General features: G+C 35.2%; 2 protein-coding genes and 2 long non-coding RNA genes across 7 annotated transcripts in view; 2 read left to right on the forward strand and 2 right to left on the reverse strand.

Moving 5' to 3' along the window:
* Positions 1–872: 872 nt before the first annotated feature.
* cyp1b1 (cytochrome P450, family 1, subfamily B, polypeptide 1) lies at positions 873–8827 on the forward strand. Its single transcript, NM_001045256.2, is given in 2 exon segments — positions 873–2052; positions 4054–8827. Coding segments are annotated over 2 exon segments (1578 nt in total). The 5' UTR covers positions 873–1069; the 3' UTR covers positions 4649–8827.
* Positions 8828–10583: 1756 nt separating this feature from the next.
* Positions 10584–16665, reverse strand: LOC103912033 (uncharacterized). Of its 2 annotated transcripts, XR_015506343.1 has the most exons (5): positions 15720–16665; positions 15193–15268; positions 14944–15023; positions 11413–12027; positions 10584–11296 (listed from the first exon to the last, which is right to left on the reverse strand). It is a non-coding gene; the product is annotated as an uncharacterized LOC103912033 (long non-coding RNA). The 2 variants fall into 2 exon arrangements; XR_015506342.1 differs by lacking the exons at positions 15193–15268; positions 15720–16665 and having other exon boundaries at positions 14944–15072.
* Positions 16666–17848: 1183 nt separating this feature from the next.
* Positions 17849–21663, forward strand: LOC147834282 (uncharacterized). The gene is made up of 2 exons (XR_015506351.1): positions 17849–18733; positions 19213–21663. It is a non-coding gene; the product is annotated as an uncharacterized LOC147834282 (long non-coding RNA).
* Positions 20166–23275, reverse strand: part of rmdn2 (regulator of microtubule dynamics 2) — a 66024-nt gene continuing 62914 nt past the window's right edge. For 2 of the 3 annotated variants that reach the window (XM_087279725.1, XM_087279724.1), the window contains exon 11: positions 20166–23209. In XM_087279725.1, the coding sequence (XP_087135851.1) occupies positions 23162–23209 (48 nt within the window). In that variant the 3' untranslated portion in view covers positions 20166–23161. The remainder of the gene's footprint in view (positions 23210–23275) is intronic. The other variant, XM_087279726.1, reaches the window with a different exon arrangement.

A 23275-nucleotide genomic window follows, 5' to 3' on the forward strand; every position in this document is an offset into this window, starting at 1 on the left:
ATTGGAAGCAGAAATAACTTATTATTAATAATGAATTTATTTAGGTTCTCATATTCCTTGTATTCATTTTAATCTTGTGCAATTTGGAAATGAGGTCCTCCTAGTGGCAACAGGTGGGAAAAAAATCCTTTATAAAAATATCTTGCATTGCATTTTCCCAGTACGCCAGCATCACGCTCTTAAAACAGACAGCATTAGCTATTGTATTCATGCATAAGCACAATTCTGAAATTGAAAACACGAAAAAATGAACACAGAGCCACGTTTATTTTAAAACGACTGTTTTGCATCATCCTTTATTTGAAGCTAACACAATTTTAACACTATTTTTAGCATATATACAAAAAAGGTCAGTAGGTAGGTTAATATCGTTTTATCACAAGTGCGCCAACAAAAGTAAAAAGCACCGAAAGAAATTAGAATATATTTGCCAAGAGATCTTCTAAAATATATATATATATATATATATATATATATATATATATATATATATATATATATATATATATATATATATATATATATATATATCTATATATCTATATATATATATATATATATATATATATATATATATATATATATATAGAAATATATACAGCTGAAGCATTCAAAGAGAGAGAGAAAGTAATTTGATATATAATATGGTTATGAATAATGTATAATTTTTGTATTTTTATTTAATTATAGGCTATATTTTTTACTACAACCGCTATGTTTTATTAGGCTATGTGTGTTCTTTTTTATGTAAACTTTAGAAATGCTTTGGCGATACAATAAAGCGAGAGAGAGAGAGAGAGAGAGAGAGAGAGAGAGAGAGAGAGAGAGAGAGAGAGAGAGAGTGCAAAGGAGGAGACTCAGTGATGCTATTCAGTTGTAGATAAATTCTTGTAAAGCTCATTTCAACCTTATCAGACCATCCCACCGAGACTATATAATTTCACGAGCCCGACAGAAACTCCACAAAGCGTTGGCCACCCGAACTCTGAAACTCTGATGCTCAGCTGGTCCATTGATACCCAAATGTGAATCTGCATTGATTTCCGAGACGTGCAAATATATACACATGATGGATGTCCTGCTGGCTCTGAGAGACCTCCTTCAGCTGTCAACACGGAGTGTGTTGCTGTCGCTGATGGTGTGTTTAATGCTCATGTTCCGGCGTCGGCAGCTGGTACCGGGTCCGTTCTCGTGGCCGGTCATCGGCAACGCCGCTCAGCTCGGTAACACTCCTCACTTTTACTTTAGCCGAATGGCTCAGAAATACGGCGACGTGTTTCAGATCAAACTGGGCAGCAGAAATGTGGTGGTTCTAAACGGAGACGCGATCAAAGAGGCGCTCGTTAAAAAAGCGACCGATTTTGCAGGCAGACCCGACTTTGCTTCATTCCGGTTCGTGTCTAACGGGAAAAGCATGGCTTTCGGTAACTACACCCCTTGGTGGAAACTGCACCGGAAAGTCGCGCAGAGCACCGTCAGAAATTTCTCCACAGCCAACATCCAAACCAAGCAGACATTCGAGAAGCACATCGTAAGCGAGATCGGAGAGCTCATCCGTCTTTTTCTCAATAAATCCCGCGAGCAGCAGTTTTTCCAGCCGCACCGGTATTTAGTGGTGTCGGTGGCGAACACGATGAGCGCCGTGTGCTTTGGGAACCGGTACGCGTACGATGACGCGGAGTTCCAGCAGGTGGTGGGCAGAAACGACCAGTTCACCAAAACAGTCGGAGCCGGGAGCATGGTGGATGTGATGCCCTGGATGCAGTACTTCCCAAACCCCATCAGAACCCTCTTTGACCAGTTTAAAGAGCTCAACAAGGAGTTTTGCGCGTTCATTGAATTGAAAGTTTCGGAGCACCGAAAGACCATTTCACCGAGCCACGTCCGTGATATGACTGATGCCTTCATCGTCGCTCTGGACAAGGGGCTGTCCGGGGGCTCGGGGGTCTCTCTGGATAAGGAGTTTGTGCCACCGACCATCTCAGATATTTTCGGGGCCAGTCAAGACACTCTGTCTACAGCTCTCCAGTGGATCATCCTGCTACTTGTCAGGTAAATAATATTATATAAAACATTACATTTACAATTAAATTTAGCCCTATATGAAGTATACTTATTGAAAATCAATCGGTTTAACACACAAATATTAATACTAATATTTACTAAGTAAACATTGAGTAGTCATCATAATGTTGGTTAAATTCAGAACAAACAGAATGTTTTTTTTTTAATTATTAACTTTAAATTACAATTTTTAACCCAACGGGTGTGCCCATATTTGACCCAACGGTGGATTACGGCAATCATACATTTTAATGTTTGATAAAATCAAAATGCTATAGCCTATTATTTTTAATTCTGGTTGAATAACTGGCTATTGTAGTCCTATAACATACTCGTATACACTTTAAGTTGAAAACCTAAACTTTAAAAAAAATTAAAACTTGCAGGAGGACAAATTTAGCTCTCTGGAATAGGCTAATAGACTTATGTTGCTCTTTTTTTATTTGATACTAAATCAACACGCAAAAGAGGGACAATAATACATCTTAAATCCTTTAACATTGCACAGAAAAACAATATCTAAAATCAATCTTTCTGGAATGACAAAGCTGTCATGAAAGCACTGTTTGGTTGCATTTTGCTGAACTGAGCTGCATGTAAAGTGCGCAGTGCGGAAACTAAGATCGTCCGCAAGAGACGGACAGATCTGAAAAGCACCAAACAGCTCTCGTGCGTTATATAACTCTTCCGTGCAGGTACTGGCAGCAAATAATGAGGGCAGGTTACAGCAACATGAAATGAAACCTGACCCACTAACACTTTTAAACATGTAGGCCACTCTGTGAAACTCAGCACGTAATGACAACTTCATGCAGGATACTAATACAGAAAAAAAAACTATTCGCAAATACGGTTCTATTAAAAAAAAAAAAAAAAAACATTTCATTAAGACTTTTCATGAAGAAATGCACAAAACGTGCACTCCCAAAAACGCGGTTTCGACGCGACAAAAAAGATTCTTACCAAAAATGGCCTTAAATAATTTACACTCATAAAAGTATGCCAAAGAATCAACTGAGAAAATATTTTTTTCTCTCGTAATATTAAGAACACTGATTAAAATAATTAATTTAAAGAATTAAAAAAAACAAAAAACTTTTCAGCTATAAATAACTTTTTGTATGGGAAAAAAATCTAAGATTGATAAAGTTTTTTCTTGAAATCACCAATTTACAATTTGGAACTAAAAGTGTAAAACCTTTTCATTGCTCAAAAAGTTCAAATGAAAGGTTCCAAATAATCTAAAGAAAACTTTTCCATGTTACAAACATTTTTGGGGAATGGAAAGGGATGTTAAATTTCCTGAAGGAACCATTGATGCCATCAATTATTTAAAAATACATTTGTGGCAAAGGCAGTGCTGTTACCTGGAGGACTCTAAAAACATTTTTCACATTTCCTTTTTATCTGACACCCATTTCTAGTCTTGCAGTCTCTAAATATAAGTCTTGTGACCTTAATTATTTTTTTGAACAAGTAAGCTTACAAAAAGGAGCTCCAGGAATTCACTGGCATCATTGTGAAAACCACATTTTAGAATATTGACTTTTAAAAATGCAGCCATGTTTTATTCATGAACAGAAATGATAATGAATCTCCAGCCAAAAATTCTTTACCCTCTTAAAATTTACTAGAACTTCAGTGTTGAGCTGCACTGACACAATGTACACCACCTGACAAAAGTCGAGTCGTTGATCCCAGTTGAAACTAGGCTTCTAGAAGTCAAGTTATTATTTGTTTTTCCTAAAACTACTCAGGTAGTGTACAATTTACATTGGTTATAAAGATGAATTGAATTAAAATGAAAGATTGTAAAAAAAAAAAAAAAAAAGGAGAACCACTTAAAGAGGAAGAACTTTTCAGTAAAGTTATTTAAAAGCCATGTTGTTAATAGAACCATGCCAGAATCTCTATTTACAATAGTGCATAGTAAACTCATGCAATAGAAAGTTGAAACATCTTTTAAAAAGATCTTTACTTACATTGCAGGTATCCAGAAATCCAGAAGCGTCTCCAGGAGGACGTGGACAGGGTAGTGGATCGCAGTCGTCTTCCAACCATCGCAGACCAGCCTCATCTTCCATACCTGATGGCCTTCATCTATGAAGTCATGCGATTTACTTCATTCACCCCTTTGACGATTCCCCACAGCACGACCAAAGACACATCCATCAACGGTTACCCCATTCCCAAAGACACAGTCATTTTTGTCAACCAATGGTCTTTGAATCACGACCCAACAAAATGGGATCAACCCGAGGTGTTCAACCCACAGCGCTTTCTAGATGAGGACGGATCCCTCAACAAAGACCTGACCACCAACGTGCTCATCTTCTCACTCGGCAAGCGAAGATGCATTGGAGAAGACGTGTCAAAAATACAGCTTTTCCTCTTCACGTCTGTGCTGGTCCATCAGTGTAGTTTTAAAGCTGAAAGCACTCCTAATATGGACTACGAATACGGGCTTACACTCAAACCCAAACCTTTTAAAGTGTCTGTCACAGCTCGCGACAGCTCAGACCTGCTGGACAGCTTGGTAGGAACATCTCAGACTCCAACAGAAAAGAGACTGAAATGTGATTGAAGTGAAATCAACGCACAGGACTTTGCCAAATGAAGGCGGCTAAGAAAACAAACACTGAAGAATATGTCACATCTACTCGTATCACTGTATTTATAAATGTCATGCTCAGGCAAAAACGTTTTCTAGCTCTGTTTGAGCTGCAGAAACAAAAACACACTCATTCATTACTGTATACGTGATGCACTGATTTTCGCTATATCACGGGAAGCAAAACTACAGAAAAGGACTTTGTGTGCTGGTTTACTTTACTCAGACGAATACAAGCTTCAATGTTTGACGTTAATGAGTTCTGACAGATTTACATGCATAGCGTTTATTCAGTCAAGAAATCTGTGGTTGTATCCGAAATGGCTCTCATAAACCCTTAAAGAGTGCACCATTTGTATTGGTGTCCGAAACCATAGTGGACGTTCTGTAGTGCACTCAATCAATCCCAGAATGCACCTCAATAGCAAATCCACAACTGATGGCCACACAGTAGCCGCGTTTCCACTGTCGGGCCAGTGCTAGCTAGGAATTTTATCGGGCAGGAGATTGAGCAGTGAGGCTGAAATCATGCCGCGTTTCCACTATCAGGCTAATAGCTCGCAGTGCAGCACGTACACCCCGCCCCCAGAACACCTCGAAAAAATAATAATAATAAAATAAAAAAATAAAAATAAAAAATTCGCACAACCCGCCCAGTTCAGCAGGAAGATTAGGAAGTCAAATCAGAAGCAGGCAGATAAAACAGACCACCATCACCATCACCAAGAAGCGATTAAAATGGAGACAAACAAAACGAACAAACTACATGTTAGCATTACATTTTATTTGCATAGGCCGTGGTATTTTCATTTAATATAATTCGTTTACTCGCAGACAGACTGTAGGCATCATTTCGAGGGGTCTCGCTACAAATGGAGGGATATGTCAGCGCACCATTAGAAATATAAAACCACAGAATATCTACGGTATTAATTCTGTGTAAAACGTAGGCTATTTTGCTACAAATGACTAGCATTGGTCTCCAACTCAATTCCTGGAGAGCCGCAGCTCCAACCCTAATCAAACACAGCTGATCCAACTAATCAATGTGTTCAAGAATAGTCCTGAACACCTTGATTATTTAGATCAACTGTGTTTGAATAGATTTAAAGCTAAACTGTACAGAGCTGCGGCCCTCCAGTAATTCAGTTTGAGACCACTGGGCTTGAGACTACTCATAACGCACTGTGAGATTTTCAGTGCCGAATGACTTACCATGTGGCACCACCAGATGGCATCCACAGCAGAATTCTAAAGTTTCTGAAGAAAATTAAATGTTAAATTAGCATCTGTATACATGACAGCAATCAAAATACTTTGTTTCATTACTAACTGACAGCTTGCTAGGAGTTCGATAACTATCACAGGATCTGGCCAAAATCGTATTAAAAATCTGATCCATCTAAGAGATTTATTAACCAGCAAAGCATAAAAGTCAACCCATTCGTTTTCATACATTCATTTATATGGACTTATGTAGCAAGGTTATAATAGTTTTGGAATTTTCTTTAATTTTGTTTTGACTTTTTGTTTTCAAATTCATTTAGTTTTAAATAGTTTTTAGAGGCAGATTTACTAATTATTATTATTAGTTTCTATATTTTGAAATTGCTTAGTTTTAGTTTAGTTTTTATTTGTTCCAGTATTAGTTTTAGTTGTATATTTGTTAGGTGCAAGATTCAAAATATTCAGAATAACTATTGTATAATATAAAGTCAACCATATGTTTTTTGAAAGGACACATGGTCACTGATGTTATCATCTACCACTACTATCATCTACTTATCCTCAAATTCAAATACAACAGCCCACAAGATTGCAGCCTTGAGCAAAATATACCATAACTCAACATACCAAATCTATGTAGTCCCAATCTTAATTTCAGTGGGCTAAAACATTACCATGATCTGAAAGGTTTCTTACAATTACATTTTGCAACCCAATGGTAGCACGATTCACTTAATTCACGCTTGATTCAAATTTCATTACGATTTTTTGTTATGAAATAAACTTGAGTTTCGCCACATCCTTTCATTTAGGCCCTCAGTTTACCCGCGCTGCAGTTGTTCAAGATTTGTTCAGTCACAGCAGGCTGTCATGTTCTACTGTTTGTGTTCAGTTCACTGAATCACGCATGCGCAGTTATCGGTTCATTGCTTCCCAAATCCAATCCCAGTCTACTGTTCTAATAACTGTATAACTCAGTATACATTGGTTTATTTCGAGTCAGAGGGGGGTATCGGGCATGTTAAAAAGCAGTAGTTTGTGGATAAGAGTGCTTAATGGAGATGTGAACCTTTTCAAATGATTCAGTTTGATTTGGTGAACTAGTTCTATGCATCTTCACTTAAAAGATCCGGTTAAAAAGATTCGTTCACAATCATGATCACTAATATGGAAATAAAACCAATTATTGGGCACATATGTGTTAAAGTAATCATTTTAATTATGATTACAGACTCTGAGGTGTCGTACGGGTCAAACAGGGCAGCGCAAAGTAAACAGATTTACTTCTAAAAGGCATGCAGCAAGATTATGTATTAAACATATTTATAAAGACGAAAACGAAGGACGTTTTTGCTATAATTTTAGTTAGTTTCAGTTAGTTTTGTATGTACACTACAGTTTCAGTAAGTTCTAGTTTAAAAAAAAAATCATTTTTATTTTTATTTCAGTTAATGAAAATGATTTTTAAGTTTAGTCTTTTCATTCGTTTTCGTTAACTATAATAACCTTGTTATGTAGGGAATGAGAATATAGGGGGTGATTTCGGATACAGCCTGTATGTTACCAAATAGCAATTCTACAGTAGCTAGACGACACATATTTAGTGCGTTCACACTTGTGATTTTTTCTTATGGTCATTTGGTTCAGACCAAAACCAAAATTATACATTTAACCCTCGTTCACACAGAACTGTTAGGACTGACACGAAAGTTACAAGTTTTTCTCAACCTGCTTGTTTGGATTCAGTGAGGAGTTTAACAAGCCAATGTGAAACACTGTTTGCAATAAATTCTTTGAAAGTGATTTCAATTATATTGCGATCACTTGTTTTATGTGCAGTTATGATTGTAGTTTACACTAACATAAAAAAAAAAAACTTTAAACATTATTAACAGATAGTTGACCCCCAAAAATGAAAATGTACTTATTCTGTTATTAATTTCCCTTCTGCTTATTTATGAGGGTTCGCAGAATGAACCACCAAATATTCCAGCATATGTTTATGCAGCGGCTGCCCTTCTAGCCACAACCCAGTGCACATACCACAAATTTCAAGAGGAACACTCTTGTACTTTTTAAGGTACTAATATGTACCCTAGAGGTATTAATATGGACCTTTTAGGTACAAATTTGTACCTTTCGAAAAGGTACCACCCCAGTGAAGCTCGCGTACCTTTATTTCTGAGAGTGCACTATGGCCAATTTAGTTAATCCAATTCACCTATAGAGCATGTCTTTAGACTGTGGGGGAAACCGCAGCACCTGGAGGAAACCCACGCAAACATGGGGAGAACATGCTAACTCCACACAGTAATGTCAACTGGCACAGCTGGGGCTCAAACCAGCGACCATCTTGTTTTGAGGTGACAGTGCTAACTACTGAGCCACCAGCCGGCCCCTACTCATTCTCAAAAAGTTTGAGTTTCTTTATTCTGCTGAACACCAAAGGGGATATTTTGAACAATGTTGTAAGCAACTTGCATCCATAGTAGAAACAAACTAATACTATGGAAGTCAATGGCTACTTATTTCAACATATCTGTGTTCAACAGGTGATAAAAACTTAACCAGGTTTTTGAAAAATGAAGGATCCATAAATAATTCTCATTTTTTGGGGTGAACTAGCCATTAAGAACTGCTCTGCTATATTTTAAATGACTGCATTTAGCTAAAAGTACGTTTTTGCCTAGTGTCCTTTAGCTCAAACCAGCCCTATGCTGCATTATTAATGTCACTATGTATTTGTCATATAATGAGAAATTTGTACAGTATGATCTTACAGCACTTTATTGTTCTTCTTAATCACTGTGCTCTTTGATACCATTTCCTGATTCTCACCATGGCATTGTTGAAGTCTGTGCCTTGTTATTATGGACTTCTTAGCATTAATCTATAATTAACTAATAAACGCAAGAAGGCAACCTCCATTGTGTTCCTGCAACCTACTTCCTAATGAAATACTGTCTCACAGTGGAATCTCACAGTGGGTCACAGGAAGAGAAACTATTCTGGACATCTATCCAAGTCTATTTTAAGTTGAATGTGATATTTCATTTCTGGCGCATGATCGTGTGGTCAGAAAGGAAATGTATTTTGTGTCCCTCGGGTCCTTTTCAGTTAGGGGATTCCTGAAGGGAAATTTCAGGGTTTGTTAATTAACATGAATAGTATGTGTTATGGTAACTGATTTGCTTGTTTCTATATATATATATATAACAGATTCAGGAAATTTTCACAGAATGTCTGATAATGATTTTTCTTCTGGAGAAAGTCTTTTTTGTTTTATTTCGGCTAGAATAAAAACAGTTTACGTTTCTTTTAAACACCATTTTAAGGTCAAAATTATTAGCCCCATTAAGCAATTTTTTTCTCTCGATAATCTACAGTACAAACCATTGTTATACAATAGCTTGGCTAATTACCCTAACCTGCCTAGTTACCCGAATTAACCTAGTTAAGCCTTTAAATGTCACTTTAAGCTGTATAGAAGTGTCTTGAAAAATATCTAGTCAAATATTATTTACTGTCATCATGGCAAAGATAAATCAGTTATTAAAAATCAGTTATTAAAACTATTATGTTTAGAAATGTGTTACATTTTTTCTTTCCATTAAACAGAAATTGGGGGAAAAATAAACAGGAGGGCTAATAATTCTGACTTCAACTATATATATTGTATATATATACTGTGTGTGTGTGTATATATATATATATATATATATATATATATATATATATATATATATATATATATATATATATATATATATATGAACTATTATAGCACTGTATGATCTGCTGTAATACTCTGTTGTCTATAGGCTGCTGAACTGTATTAGACATGCTATATATTTTATGTGCAAATGATTATTTGTAAGCTTGTAACAAAATCCAAAATTGCTTATATTTTTCTACTTCATAACTGCTCAGATATATGACTACTCTGTGTATATATATATATATATATATATATATATATATATATATATATATATATATAAACAAAAAACAACAAATAAATTCCACAATTACTAAACCTTTAACAGTATTGTTTATATTACACATACATACATACATACATACATACATACATACATACATACATGATAGATAGATACAGTGCTCAGCGTATATGAGTACATCAAATCTTGAAAATAAATATTGTTATCCATTTCTTAGTGAATATGGGTAATATATATTGGTGCATATGAACAAAACAGATTTTTTTTAAATGGATATATTTATTACAATAATATTTCAGTCACCAAACTAAAATTGAAAGATAATTGAAAGATAATACAATTAAATTAAAGCAAAATATTTCAAAAATATCATTATTATTATTATTTGTTTTGCTCGTCTTTTCCTCTTTTTTAAAATTTGTAATTAATTTTTTTCTATAACATAAATTTTAGCTGTGCTGGTTTTTGGACGCTATCGTGAGTTATTTTGTTGGATAAGCTACAGATTTGGCTTCAGTACTGACTAATCTAATGTATATGCACAAGTATAATATTGTATAGCTTCCTATTAAAAATATGAATTTAAAGATAGATTTGTGAGGAGTGTACTTATATATGCTAAGCACTGTAGACAGACAGACAGACAGACAGACAGACAGACAGACAGACAGACAGACAGACAGACAGACAGATAGATAGATAGATAGATAGATAGATAGAAATTTATTATTATTAAACTTTATTAAACAGTTATATTATTTAAAATAAGAGTTTTCACCGAACATCATTAAGAATAGAAGTATGTAAATAAATTAAAATGAGGTATTGCAAAAATTAAATAAATAAATAAATAAATGCAAAGTACAAAATATCAATAAACTTTTATATTTTTATGGATTAAATATAATACAATATCTTTTTTCCAAACATATTAATTTAGGTGTACTATTTTTTGGACCGTGATTTAAGTTATTTTATTAATTTAGGCCTAGTTTTTGGAGATCTGAGTGGGGTACTCACATGTACATTCATACATATATTCTGTACAAGCATAAACACATACACTCACTGGCCACTTTATTAGGTACACATAGCTAGGACCGGTTTGGGCCCGCTTTTGCCTTCAGAACTGCCTTAACCCTTTGTGACATAGACTCAAAAATGTACTGGAAATATTCCTCAGAGATTTTAGTCCATATTGACATGACAGGATCATGCAGTTTCTGCAGATTGGTAGGCTGCACATCCATGACGCCAATCTCCCGCTCCACCTCATCCCAAAGGTGCTCCATTGGATTGAGCTCTGGTGACTGTGGAGGCCATTTGAGTACAGTGAACTCATTGCCATGTTCAAGAATCCAGTCTGAGATGATTTGCGCCTTATGACATGGTGCTCTATCCTGCTGGAAGTAGCCATCAGAAGATCATAGATCTGGTCATAAAGGGATGGACATGGTCAGCAACAATACTTAGGTAGGCTGTGGCGTTGACATGATGCTCAATTAGTACTAATGGGCCAAAAGTGTGCCAAGAAAATATCCCCCTCACCATTACTCCACCAGCCTGAACCGCTGATAGAAGGCAGGATGAATCCATGCTTTCATGTGATTGACACCAAATTTTGACCCTACCATCCAAGTGTGGCAGCAGAAACTGAGACTCATCAGACCAGGCAATGTGTTTCCAATCTTCTATTGTCCAATTTTGGTGAGCCTGTGCGAATTGTAGCCTGAGTTTCCTATTCTTAGCTGACAGGAGTGACACCAGGTGTGGTCTTCTGCTGCTGTAGCCCATCTGCCTCAAGGACGTGTTGTGAGTTCAGAGATGCTCTTCTGCTTACCTCGGTTGTAACGAGTGGTTATTTGAGTTACTGTTGCCTTTCTATCAGCTTACACATTCACTGACATTTGGTAAAATAGTGACAGGTAAAAACACCATTGCATTATTGGCAAGAAGACACTCAGCAAGCAGACAGGGCATTTAAACAGAAGCAAAGTGTGTAGGATATTCCCTTCCCTGCAAAGTGCTTAATCTCGCTTTCCCAGCACATCCTGTTCTGACCAAGCCTGAGGTTTGTAGCCATTCGAGCTCAGAGTGCGTGACAAGTGCAGATAAAACCAGCTGATTATTGATACCAACAGCGGCCGGCTCCCCATCCAGACCCTGCAGAAGAAAAGAAAATACGCTTCACTACTGGAAAACCAACAGTCAGACTGCAACAGAACCAAATAGAAGACATGAGAGTCAGATGAGAAAACTAGCAGTACAAAATAAAGGCAACGATACAATACAATGCAGAATGTTTAAAAGACTTTTTACTTTCTTAATGCAATGTAATGTTTTTAGCATAATTAGTATTACTGAGAAACTATAGTTTAAATTAGATTATTTAACATGTTCAACTTTTAGTATTGTGATGTTGTCATCTATATTCCTCTTGTTTTCATATCTACTGTACATAGATGGGTGTGATTTTGCCAAATTTGCACAGAACAGAATGTCACACACGTTTCAGCTTTAAAAATAAAGAATTAGTCTGCTCCAAATATCCTACATTTCTTATAATTCTAATTACTTTCTTCTAAAATGTATAAAAGGATCATACATTAGATTTATATGTAACGTCTACACGTACATTAACATCCATGTGGATCCTAGAACATCATTCCTGTTCGAAAATGTAATCCATATCTAAACCCTAACCTCTAAAGCTAACTGTAAATCATTCCCAAAATCAGTGAAGATTATTAGATGGATAACAACGATGTAGTAGAATCACATAACCATAAGTGTAAGCTTAAACTTAACAAACTGTAAACTTGTAAAACTGATTAGCTGAATGGAATGTTGCTCCAGGAACATAGATAACACTAAGCGTCCTCCACTACTATCTTAAAAAAATCTACTTGTTTAGTAATCAAATTATATTTTCATGAGCCACTTTATTAGGTATACCTTGTTAGTAATGAATTGATCCTATTTTGCCTTCAGAAGTGCCTTATTTTGACAGAGATTATGGTCTGTGAGATGATAGCATCATGCAGTTGAGGCAGATTTGTCGACTGCACACAAACACGTGTATGATGCCAATCTCCCATTCCAGTGCTCTGCTGGATTGAGATCTGCTGACTGTGGAGCCATTTGAGAAGTGAACTGTCACATTTAAGAAACCAGTTTGAGATGATCTGACCTTAGTGACATGGCCTGGTATCCTGCTGGAGATGACCATCATTAAACGAATATACTGTGCTCATCCATCCATCCATCCATCCATCCATCCATCCATCTTTCAGTTTGCAACATCAGGCAGTATAACAAGCTGTTTTTAACATCTAAAAAGAAATGAAAGTGAACGATACAGGAACTCTCAAGCCTAAAACATTTCAAAAGCTGCATCTGTTCATACATGAAGAATAAGGTCAATACAAATAAAAACATTACACCACCAATGTTTTTCAACCTCAACTGTTAATACAAGGCAGGCAGGGTACAAGCTTACCTATTTTTAACCTATTTTTACACCAAATTCTGAAAGTTGTGGCAGAAATCAAAGCTCAGATCAGGCAACCTTTTCCCCCAATCATCTACTGTTTGGTCTCGCTGCTCTTCTGAACCAGTCTGAACATTTATTTTCTGTAGAATGTCTTATTTGTTTTATTTCAGCTAGAATAAAAGCAGTTTTAAGTTTTTTAAAAGCCATTTCAAGGACGAAATTATTAGCCCCTTTAACCTATTTTTTTTTTTCGATAGTCTACAGAACAAACCATCATTATATAATACCTTGCCTAAAAAAAATCTCTCCATTAAACAGAAACTGGGGGGTAAAATAAACAGGGGGCTAATAATTCAGGGGGTCTAAGAATTCTGAATTGAACTGTATATACTGTAAATGTCCAAAATCAAACAAAAAGTGCTACAGGGGTAATTAATGTGTTGGTGCTCTTTGGGTAAGGGATACAAAAATAAACAGCAAAATAATAAATTAGGGTCTGATGAAAGCAAGTGTTTGGTAAAACGCATTGGTGTAATTTTAATGGAATAGCCATGTTAATAAAGGCTTTTCAAATAATTTCTTACTTTTTTTCGAGAGCCTTGGACTTATAACTTTGAAAAATATTGATACTTCACTCGCATTACTGAATGAAAGTTCAATACTTAGCATGGATGCGAAAGAAGTAGCCAATCATGCTTTAAAGCCATGAGGTTTTTGTGTTTAAAATGTAATTGGAGTTTAAGCAACAACAGTAATGTTAACGATCACTTCACAATTTGTTGCTGATTTGACATATTTAGTTTAATTGTAAGTTTAGCGAGTGGTTTTCGAAAATTTCAGGATTCCCCCATTCATTCAGATGGCTTTTTTGGTCTTAGATGAACTGCCCGGGGGCGTTGCAAATATGGTCGCAGAGTAAAAAGATTTGTCTTGTAATGGACTTTGGTTTCATTACTATAATAACTTAAGCCACATGGTAAAGTGGCATACATATTTCTGATGTCATAAAGCCACTCCGTTACTGTTAATCTTTCTGATATGAATAAAAGTCCCTGGGAAATCAAATATACATTTTTTTAGGTGTTATTATCAACATTATATTTACTTATATTTAGGCAAATCCTCAGTTTAAACAGTTTTGACGTGAATAAATGACAGATTTCAACATGGGTATTTCAGATTTGAAGGGAGCGGATGTATCAAATACTAGAGAGCATTTGATTGGTCAAAGGATTTGACGAGAAACTGAAGTATAAGATGACATCAAAAATAAAAAATAAAATCTATGATTCATTTAGCCAAACGTGATAAACCAAAAGATTTGATTGTTTATATCTTCAAAACACTAATTTTGTCACTGCTTCGAAGCCCACTAGATTAAAGATTAGCTCTAGAATAACATATTGATACTAACTTTTCATTTGATTTCACAAAGACTTTATAAGTTGCCTACTTCTTGAACTTTCGTTGCATCAACTGTTAATTTCTGCTTTGCAAACACATTTAAATTTACATTTCAGATACATTAGTAACTTCTCTGTTTTACATAAAACCTCTATTGTACATAAACGTCAGCATTCACCTACTTTTTGCATGCTCTCTGTTCTACAACTCTTGAAGAGACCTCCGTGAATCCAGTCCATGGCCTTCAGGTATTATTCCTGTGCTGTATGCGAGAGAAGAACAGACTTACAGTAAATCAGGTAATGAGAAACTGTGAGAGGGTTTTCAGTTCCTGAGGATTAACCGTTGTCCTGTTATATGATACTTCCATACAGATAAGTGTTAAAATGGACAATACAAAAGAAGCAGAGGATACTTTATGAAGAGTTTACCTTTCTTATCTTCATCAAGGATGCACTCAGTTGCCAGTAAAGATGTTTATAAAATTACAGAAATGCTCTCCTTTACCTAAACAGTTGGAAAATTATGTCATTTACTTCCCCTTTACTTGTTTTAAAACTATACGAGTGCTTTTCTTCTGCTGAACACAAAAGAATGTAGTGTGGAGAAAGCTGTAACCATTGACTTTTTCATTTAAGTCAATGGTTACAGGTTTCCAGCTTTCTTAAAAATCTTTTTTTTGTGTCCAATAGATAAAGGAAACTCATAAAGGTTTGAAAATACGAATAAATAATTCTTAAATGTTCCTTTTTGAGTGAATTATCCTGTTAATATGAACGTTTCTTGAATACTTGGTTTTAAAACATTATAGAAATATATTAAATGTTAAAATAGTCAAACAGAAAACATAAAATAACATTTCACTACCTATTTTACTGTGTTGTTGATTGAATAAATGCAAGTTTAAAAACATCTTACCAATTCAAACAAATACACAAAGTATACCCACATTTCGTACTTCTTTCAGTTTTCTGCTGCTGATGAGTAGATTCATCTCCAGCAGATCTTAAAGCTCAATTCTTTTATTCCATTATCATCCTTTAAAATTCAACTCAGTTAATAGAACAAGATCACTGTGCTTTATTTTGTTCTACATGTTATTATCAGCATTCGTGTAATTGTTATAGTATTGTGTCATTACTGCCTCGTACATCTATAATGTTGCCTTTAGGAACTGGGCCTCAATTGACTTACCTGGTTAAATAAAGGTTGTTATTACAACCAGGATTCTGAAAAAGTTGGGACATTGTGGAAAATGGAAATAAAAGTAGTGATTTCCAAATTTACTTTGATTTGTATTTCATTGCAGACAATGTAAACACAATTGACATTCAGACCTGCAACTCATTCCAAAAAAGTTGGGACAGGAGCCGTTTAGGGCTGTTAATCAGGTAAATTGGTTAGTAAATGATTTGATTTTAAACAGGTGAGGGCAACAGGTGATTGTAATTATGATTTGGTAGAGAAGCAGCATCCAAGACAGGTTTAGTCCTTTAGGAGCAAAGATGGGCTGATGATCGCCAGTTTGCCAACAAATACATGAGAAAATAACTGAAATGTTTAACAACAATGTTCCTCAAAAAAAGACAGAAAGACATTTGGATATTTCACCTTCGACAGTGCATAACATCATTAAAAGATTCAAAGAATCTGGAGGAATTTCAGTGCGTAAAGGACAAGGAGGCAAGACAAGCTGAACAACCGTGATCTTTGATCCATCACGCGGCACTGCATAAAGAATCATCATTCATTCAAAAGTGAAATCAGCACATGGCCTTCAGACTACTTTAGCAAACTATTGTCAAGTACCACTAATGTGGTAACATCCACAAATATCAGTTAAAACTGTACTATGTCGAAAGGATGCCCTATGTTAACAGTGTCCAGAAGCGCCATTAACTTCTCTGGGCTCGGAGGAATCTGGATTGGATCATCAAACAATGGAAACATGTACTGTGGGCAGACAAATGTATTTCAGGTCTGTTTTGAAAGAAATGGATGCCATGTGCTCCGGACCAAATAAGAAAAGAATCCTCCAGCCTGTTTCCAGCAAAAGCCAGGGTCTGTCATGGTATGGGGTTGTGTCAGTGCAATTGGAAAATGTAACTTACACTTCTGTAATGGTACCATTAATTTTGAAAAAGTACATAAAGATTTTAGAGCACGATATCCTGCCTTCTTTTCCAGGGACCCCCATGCATATACTAACTAGAAAATGCAAATTCTGCACACATTACACAAACCTGGATGAAGAGGAAGAAGATGCAGAAGATAATTTACTGGCCTTCCTGCAGTCCTGACCTGTATCCAATAGAGAATGTGTGGCAAATTTTGAAGAGCAAAATGCGACAACAAAGACTCCGTACCGTTACCCACCTTAAGACTTGTTTGCAGGAAGAATGGAACAAAATTACACCTGAAACACTTCATCATTAAGTGTCTTCAGTCCCTAAGTGAAGTTTTTCAAACTAATTTCGAGAGGAGCATGTGATATGATTGACTGCAGCTGGCCACCCATCTACATTCATTAGTTAGCCAATCAAATCTATCCTAAGTCACTATAAGTAGCCTAGCTTACTACCTTATCTTTGTTTTCCTAAGAAACCCCCCATCCACACCTTTCTCCTCCTTTACTATTGGGGAGCTCTCGAGAACCACCTGATCTCGTACTCCCTTCACATGCGCTATGGACCTGGCGGGAGCCCTAGGCTCAACTATCTCCGAGCTCAGGGTTCTCTCCCGGGACAGCATGCCAAACGTGCTAACAGTTGTCAAACAATATCTAAGTGTGACCTCTTGAAACCTCCTTTAGGGGTTGTGAAAAGTATGGCAACATCACAAAGTGGTAAGTGCTTTACTGTTCCAACTTTTTTTTTTAAATGTGTTACCAGAACCAAAATTTCATATGCATTTATTTTGAAGAAAAAAAAATAAAATAAAAATAAAACAATCACGATAAAAACATTAAATAATGTTTGTTGTATTTTCTGCAATGAAATACAGGTCAAAGTACATTTAGAAACCACTACTTGTTTTTTTGCGTTTTCCTTACTGTCCCATTTTCTCTATTTTATTATTATTTTTTAAAATTGTATTATTAATACAAAAGATGTGAAATTTAAACATCAATAAAATGGCAAACAGTCAAACACATATGTTTATAAATTAAGCTTGCTTGAGTTACCTTGTTATACGATGCCAGTCCACATACAGACGTGTCAGTACAGCAGAGATCTTCCCTGCAGAAGACTTTCATTAGCTGTGCTTCTGATGTAAAGGCAGATGTCCAGACATGAAAGGTTATTTCTGTTTACATCTGACTGGAGTTGAGTCAGTAACAGTGCCCTGTAATATCACACTACCCTCAACACCTGAAAATCAGCCCTTTTCTTCATGTTTTCCTGGCATTCCCAATGATGGCAGCTCTGTGGACAAGAGTGTACAGGTAAAATACTGACTAAAAACCTGTTGCATTTAACATAATTGCACAGACAAACATTCAACATTTCAAACAAATTGGCAAATACAAACCCATTATCAAAGGTTTTGGGCTGACAAAATTAAATAAACGGCATTTAACTCACTTTTAACCCAATGCTTCCAAAGCTAAAACAAAAATGAGAGCAAATTCTCACCTTGTTTGGTGCCCTTCTCAGTTCTAGAGTAGTAAAACATAATTAAATGAATGAATGAATGAATGAATGAACAAATAAATGACAAAATCAGACGTGAAATGCGATTAGAGCTTGAACCTTCATTGGCAAAAACTCTTAGTCCACACATAAACATTTCTTTGGTCAATTAAACATCTGTTTAGTTTCCCTAAAGAACAAATTAAATGTAACGTTAGGTGACTAACTTTAAGTTTTTACCATATTAGCACTAAAACGTTTAATGATATGTTCACTAGAAAGTTGAATCCTTTCTCAATGTCACGCTTCATGACGTCTAAAGCAGGGGTGTCCAAACTCGGTCCTGGAGGGCCGGTGTCCTGCAGAGTTTAGTTCCAACCCTAATCAAACACACCTGAACCAGCTAATCAAGCTCTCAATAGATATACTAGAAAATTCCTGGCAGGTGCGCTGAAGCAAGTTGGAGCTAAACTCAGCAGGACACCGGCCCTCCAGGACCGAGTTTGGACACCCCTGGAAAGGTTACGAGCAATACTTAAAATAGAGTTGTAGATATTTTTAAATCCCCTTACTGTCATCTAGAATAATCTGCTGTTTGTTTTGCCATCTTCAGTAGTGTAGTTATTCTAATCTACTGTGAAAGACAAGTCGGGTTTAATTTTGTCACCTTGTGGACAAAAACAGTAGTGCGAAAATTATCAAAACGTGCGCAAATTCTATGATTAATGGAGGAACCAGGCTTTTCAAAAATCACCACAAATCTTCATTCCCCCTTTAGTCTACTAAAAAAGTCCACTTAAAAAAAAAAAAAAAAAAAAGAATTAAAACATGAAAGCCAGAGAGTGAATTCAGACACTGAGGGCAGAAGCGCTGCCGCTTTTGCATTTGTTTGCCGTTCAAAAATCATTCGGTACTTGTTCCAACTTAGAGCTCTAATAGAAATTCTCCAGTAGAAATTTAAATATTTATCTTAACTCATGTAATGATGTCGATTTTATGCTGTAAGATCTTTAAATGGAGGAAGATATAGTTACTAGGACTTGTCACTATGTCAAAACGGCAAAACAATGACTAATTTCCGAAAGGGATTTATAACCAACAACAAAACGTAAACAAACGAAAACACATCCTCAGCTTCAATTCTGTATACTTTTGATATGTATATTTCATCTGGCTATCGAAGCAAAGAGGTTCAAATATACAGATTTTAACGTGAATTTTAAGTGTCTAAAATGTAGTTAAAATATACACAGCCCAAAACCCTGAAAAAGCTGAAAAAACTACTTAAACCAGCCTGGTTTTAGAGGAGTTTTGGCAATTCCAGGCTCGTTTCCAGCCATGTCTAAGCTGGTCAGGATAAGAGGTGACCAGGTAAAACCAGCCTAACCAAAACCAGCTATGTCCAGCTTAAACCAGGCTGGTCAAGCTGGTTTAAGCTGGTCTTTTTACAGCCTGACCAGCCTGGAAATGGCCAAAAAACCTCTAAAACAGGGCTGGTTTAAGCTGTTTATTTTTTATTTTTATTTTTTTTGTAGGGTTAGCATTAGCATTTATCTCATGTTAACATCTTATACATTAAGCTGCCGAGTACAAAGATGTTCAGATGTGTAAAGTTTAACATAAAAACAACAAATCAACTAAAAGTTAAAGCATAAAACAATAATGTGAATTGATAGACAAAAAAACATAGTTAATGTGTTGTTTGCCGATTAAAATTCATGAAATTCATTCAGTATAAGAAACATGAAGAAGCAATACAATTAAACAAATGATTTCACTTCAGAATTCTTCTTATTTAATATTATAATGAGCAGCATTGATAAGGTTATGAATTTCATAAACATCCTTACAATGTTAGCGTTCTATGCAGATACCAAATAATCTACAATGTACCATATACAGAGAGTGCAATACTGTATGTAAACATACAACATTATTACATTCATTATGTTGGATGATAATATACAGACAAAAATAAAAATGTCTGGCCCCCAAAATCTCTCTGACAGAGCTTTAGCAGTCATCTTTGGTCAAAATAAAAATGTAAATAATGTAGATTCATTAAAATGTACACAAGCAATCTAACTGAATCATATACAGTAATACAGATTACACCAAGAGAAACTTTTGATTGAAGCCCATGCAACCAAAAGGTTTAAAATACAAAAGTTTTCACACCCTCAGATTTGTAATATCCACAGCTTTAATACCGAATTCTTCCAAGGAAGTTTTGTTAGGATGTGATCCACAAGCAGAACTTTAATAGTCATGCTGTGTTTGGACTAAAGTTTATAAAACAATCTAATAGTTTCATACAGCATCACTAACATTTAACTAGCCACCGTCAAAGAATACAGGCCATTTTAAAGCCTGTTGGAAGAAATCTGTACTGCAATTTAACTCTTCTTTTACCTTAGCCTTTGTACAAAATATAAAACACAATAAAAATTTTTTATAATGTAGCTTTTTTGTTGTTGAAGATATTACTAATCATTTAAAAATCAATTCAAAGAGCAGCCGTTGATAGTCCAGCCCGATCTCACAAGAAAACATAACTATTTTATGAATTGTCAAAAAAAATGGCTAATTTGTACAAATTTCATTGGTAGGAAAAATAAATGATTTAAAAGGAAGCATGTCCTCCAAACCCCACCCCTAAACCCAACTCTCATTGAGGGACAAGCAAAACATACTAAAATGTATGAATGTGATTGTACAAAATAGGAATTAGCCACTAAATTAAAGTTATGAATTGCTGTGAGATTGTGTTGGATGCTGAGATGTTGTCAATATGTGACAAATGTTGTGTATTGCAAGTATTTCCAGGGAAAAAAATAAGAAAAATAAAAAATAAAGGTTTTCTAAACATACAGTATTTAGTATAGAAGTTTGTTCTTGCTTTGCAATTAAAAATGTGAAACGTTTTATTTTACAAATCAGACTTTACCTTCTTTCAGAATTCTCAGTTTATATTTCACAGTACTGATTCTCTATGCACACATGCATAAAATTATACAAGCTTTAAATAAAACAAGTGTAAAAGTACGAGGAAATTTTTAAAAAGGCAAAAATATATGATGTAAATTGCTTATTATTGCAAGGAAAATGTATAACAAAAGTTGTAGTATTTCAAAATTATTTTATTAATTGTATTACTAGTTTTAGGATGATAAGAACAAGTCTTAAATTATATAAATATGAATGACAAAAAATAGACACTACCGGTCAAAAGTTTGGGTTCAGTTAGTTTTCATGCTTTTTTTTTTTTTTTTTTTAAAGAAAATGAATCTGTGCATCAAGGTGGCATTTATTAAATGTAAATAAAAATAAACACTTATTTATTAAATATTTATTTATCACTTATTGCATGTATATTCAAATAAAATTCAAGTCCAGTCATTATTGATTCTATTAGTATTAGCATTCATTAATTCATTTATTTGTTTTTTTGGCTTAGACCCTTTATTAATCTGAGGTCGACACAGCGGAATGAACCGCCAACTTATCCAGCATATGTTTTACACAGCGGATGCCCTTCAGCTGCAACCCATCACTGGGAAACACCCACACAGATACACTACGAACAGTTTAGCCTTTCCAATTCACCTATACCCCATGTCTTTGGACTTCAACACGAGGAGAACATGCAAAATCCACACAGAATTGCCAGGCTCGAGCGACCTTCGAACCAGCGACCTTCTTGCTGTGAGGCGATTGTGCTACCCACTGCGCCACCGTGACACCCCTACTATTAACATAAATAACTCAAATATTAATAATAATGACAATATTATATAATATTAGAGTAATTTCCGAAGTATCATTAAGCTGAAAATTCATCATTAAAACCACTGTAATAAATTATTAAGTTAAATTCTAAGTTGCCAAACACGGAATCTGTGCACGCAGAATTCCGCAGATTTTCCACAGATTTCAGCAGATTTTTAGCCTATCATTAATTCTGTTAATTTACTTGAATAAATGTGTGTAAATCTTTATTTATTCAGTTTTTAAATTAAGTAGTAATATTATTGACTAATATGAAAATATTCATCTGATTTATGTACAAAGCAGTTTGTAAAGTAATGTTTATAGTCTTTTAGTAGATATATTATAGGAGAGACTTGCTTTGTTTACCAAATGAAGTGAATCTGGATTTGCATTTGAAACATTAAATAAAAATTAACAAGATTTTCACATATTAAGGTTTTAGTTATGAAACTTCCAAAATAATTCCGCAGAAATCCGCAGATTTTTACCAAAATTCTCTGCAGAAATAGCAAAAAACATCCGCAGATTCCGTCTGGCCCTAATTATAAACCACTTTTGAACAGTTATTTTGTAGTGCAATAACATTTTACAATGTGTTCTTGCCTTGGTGAGCAGGAGAAGCTTTTTTAAAAACATTTAAAAATCCTACTGACCCCAAACTTTTCACCAGTAGTGTATATAAATTCTGTGAGTCAAAATTGTGAGATTTAAGCTTGGACTTTAGCATTTAAAATTGTGAAATGCAAACTCAAAATTCTGTTAAATTGCAGGAGAGAACTGTAATATAAAAAGTTGAATAATTATAACCATAACATTGTGCATAAAGTTAAACAAACTAAACACGGCTCCCTTTTAATGAAGACATAATAAACCATGTGACCCGACCACCATGAATAGTTGATATGTTGGTTTGTTGATTAACCAGTCACAGTCTAGTCGAATCCAGAAGACAACAAAACACCAAGACAGACAAATTGTGCCCCATTTTGTTGTTGACTTAAAGTGATGCTACAACAGAGTCCAGCTCCTTCTGTGCCTCCTCATCCTTTAGAGAAAGAGCAAAAACAATTGTGTTACTACTAAGAAGACTCAAATTTCAAAGAAATGCGAT

The sequence above is a fragment of the Danio rerio genome, chromosome 13 (genome assembly GCF_052040795.2).
Source record: "Danio rerio strain M-AB ecotype USA chromosome 13, GRCz13ab, whole genome shotgun sequence".
Classification (NCBI taxonomy): Eukaryota; Metazoa; Chordata; class Actinopteri; order Cypriniformes; family Danionidae; genus Danio; species Danio rerio.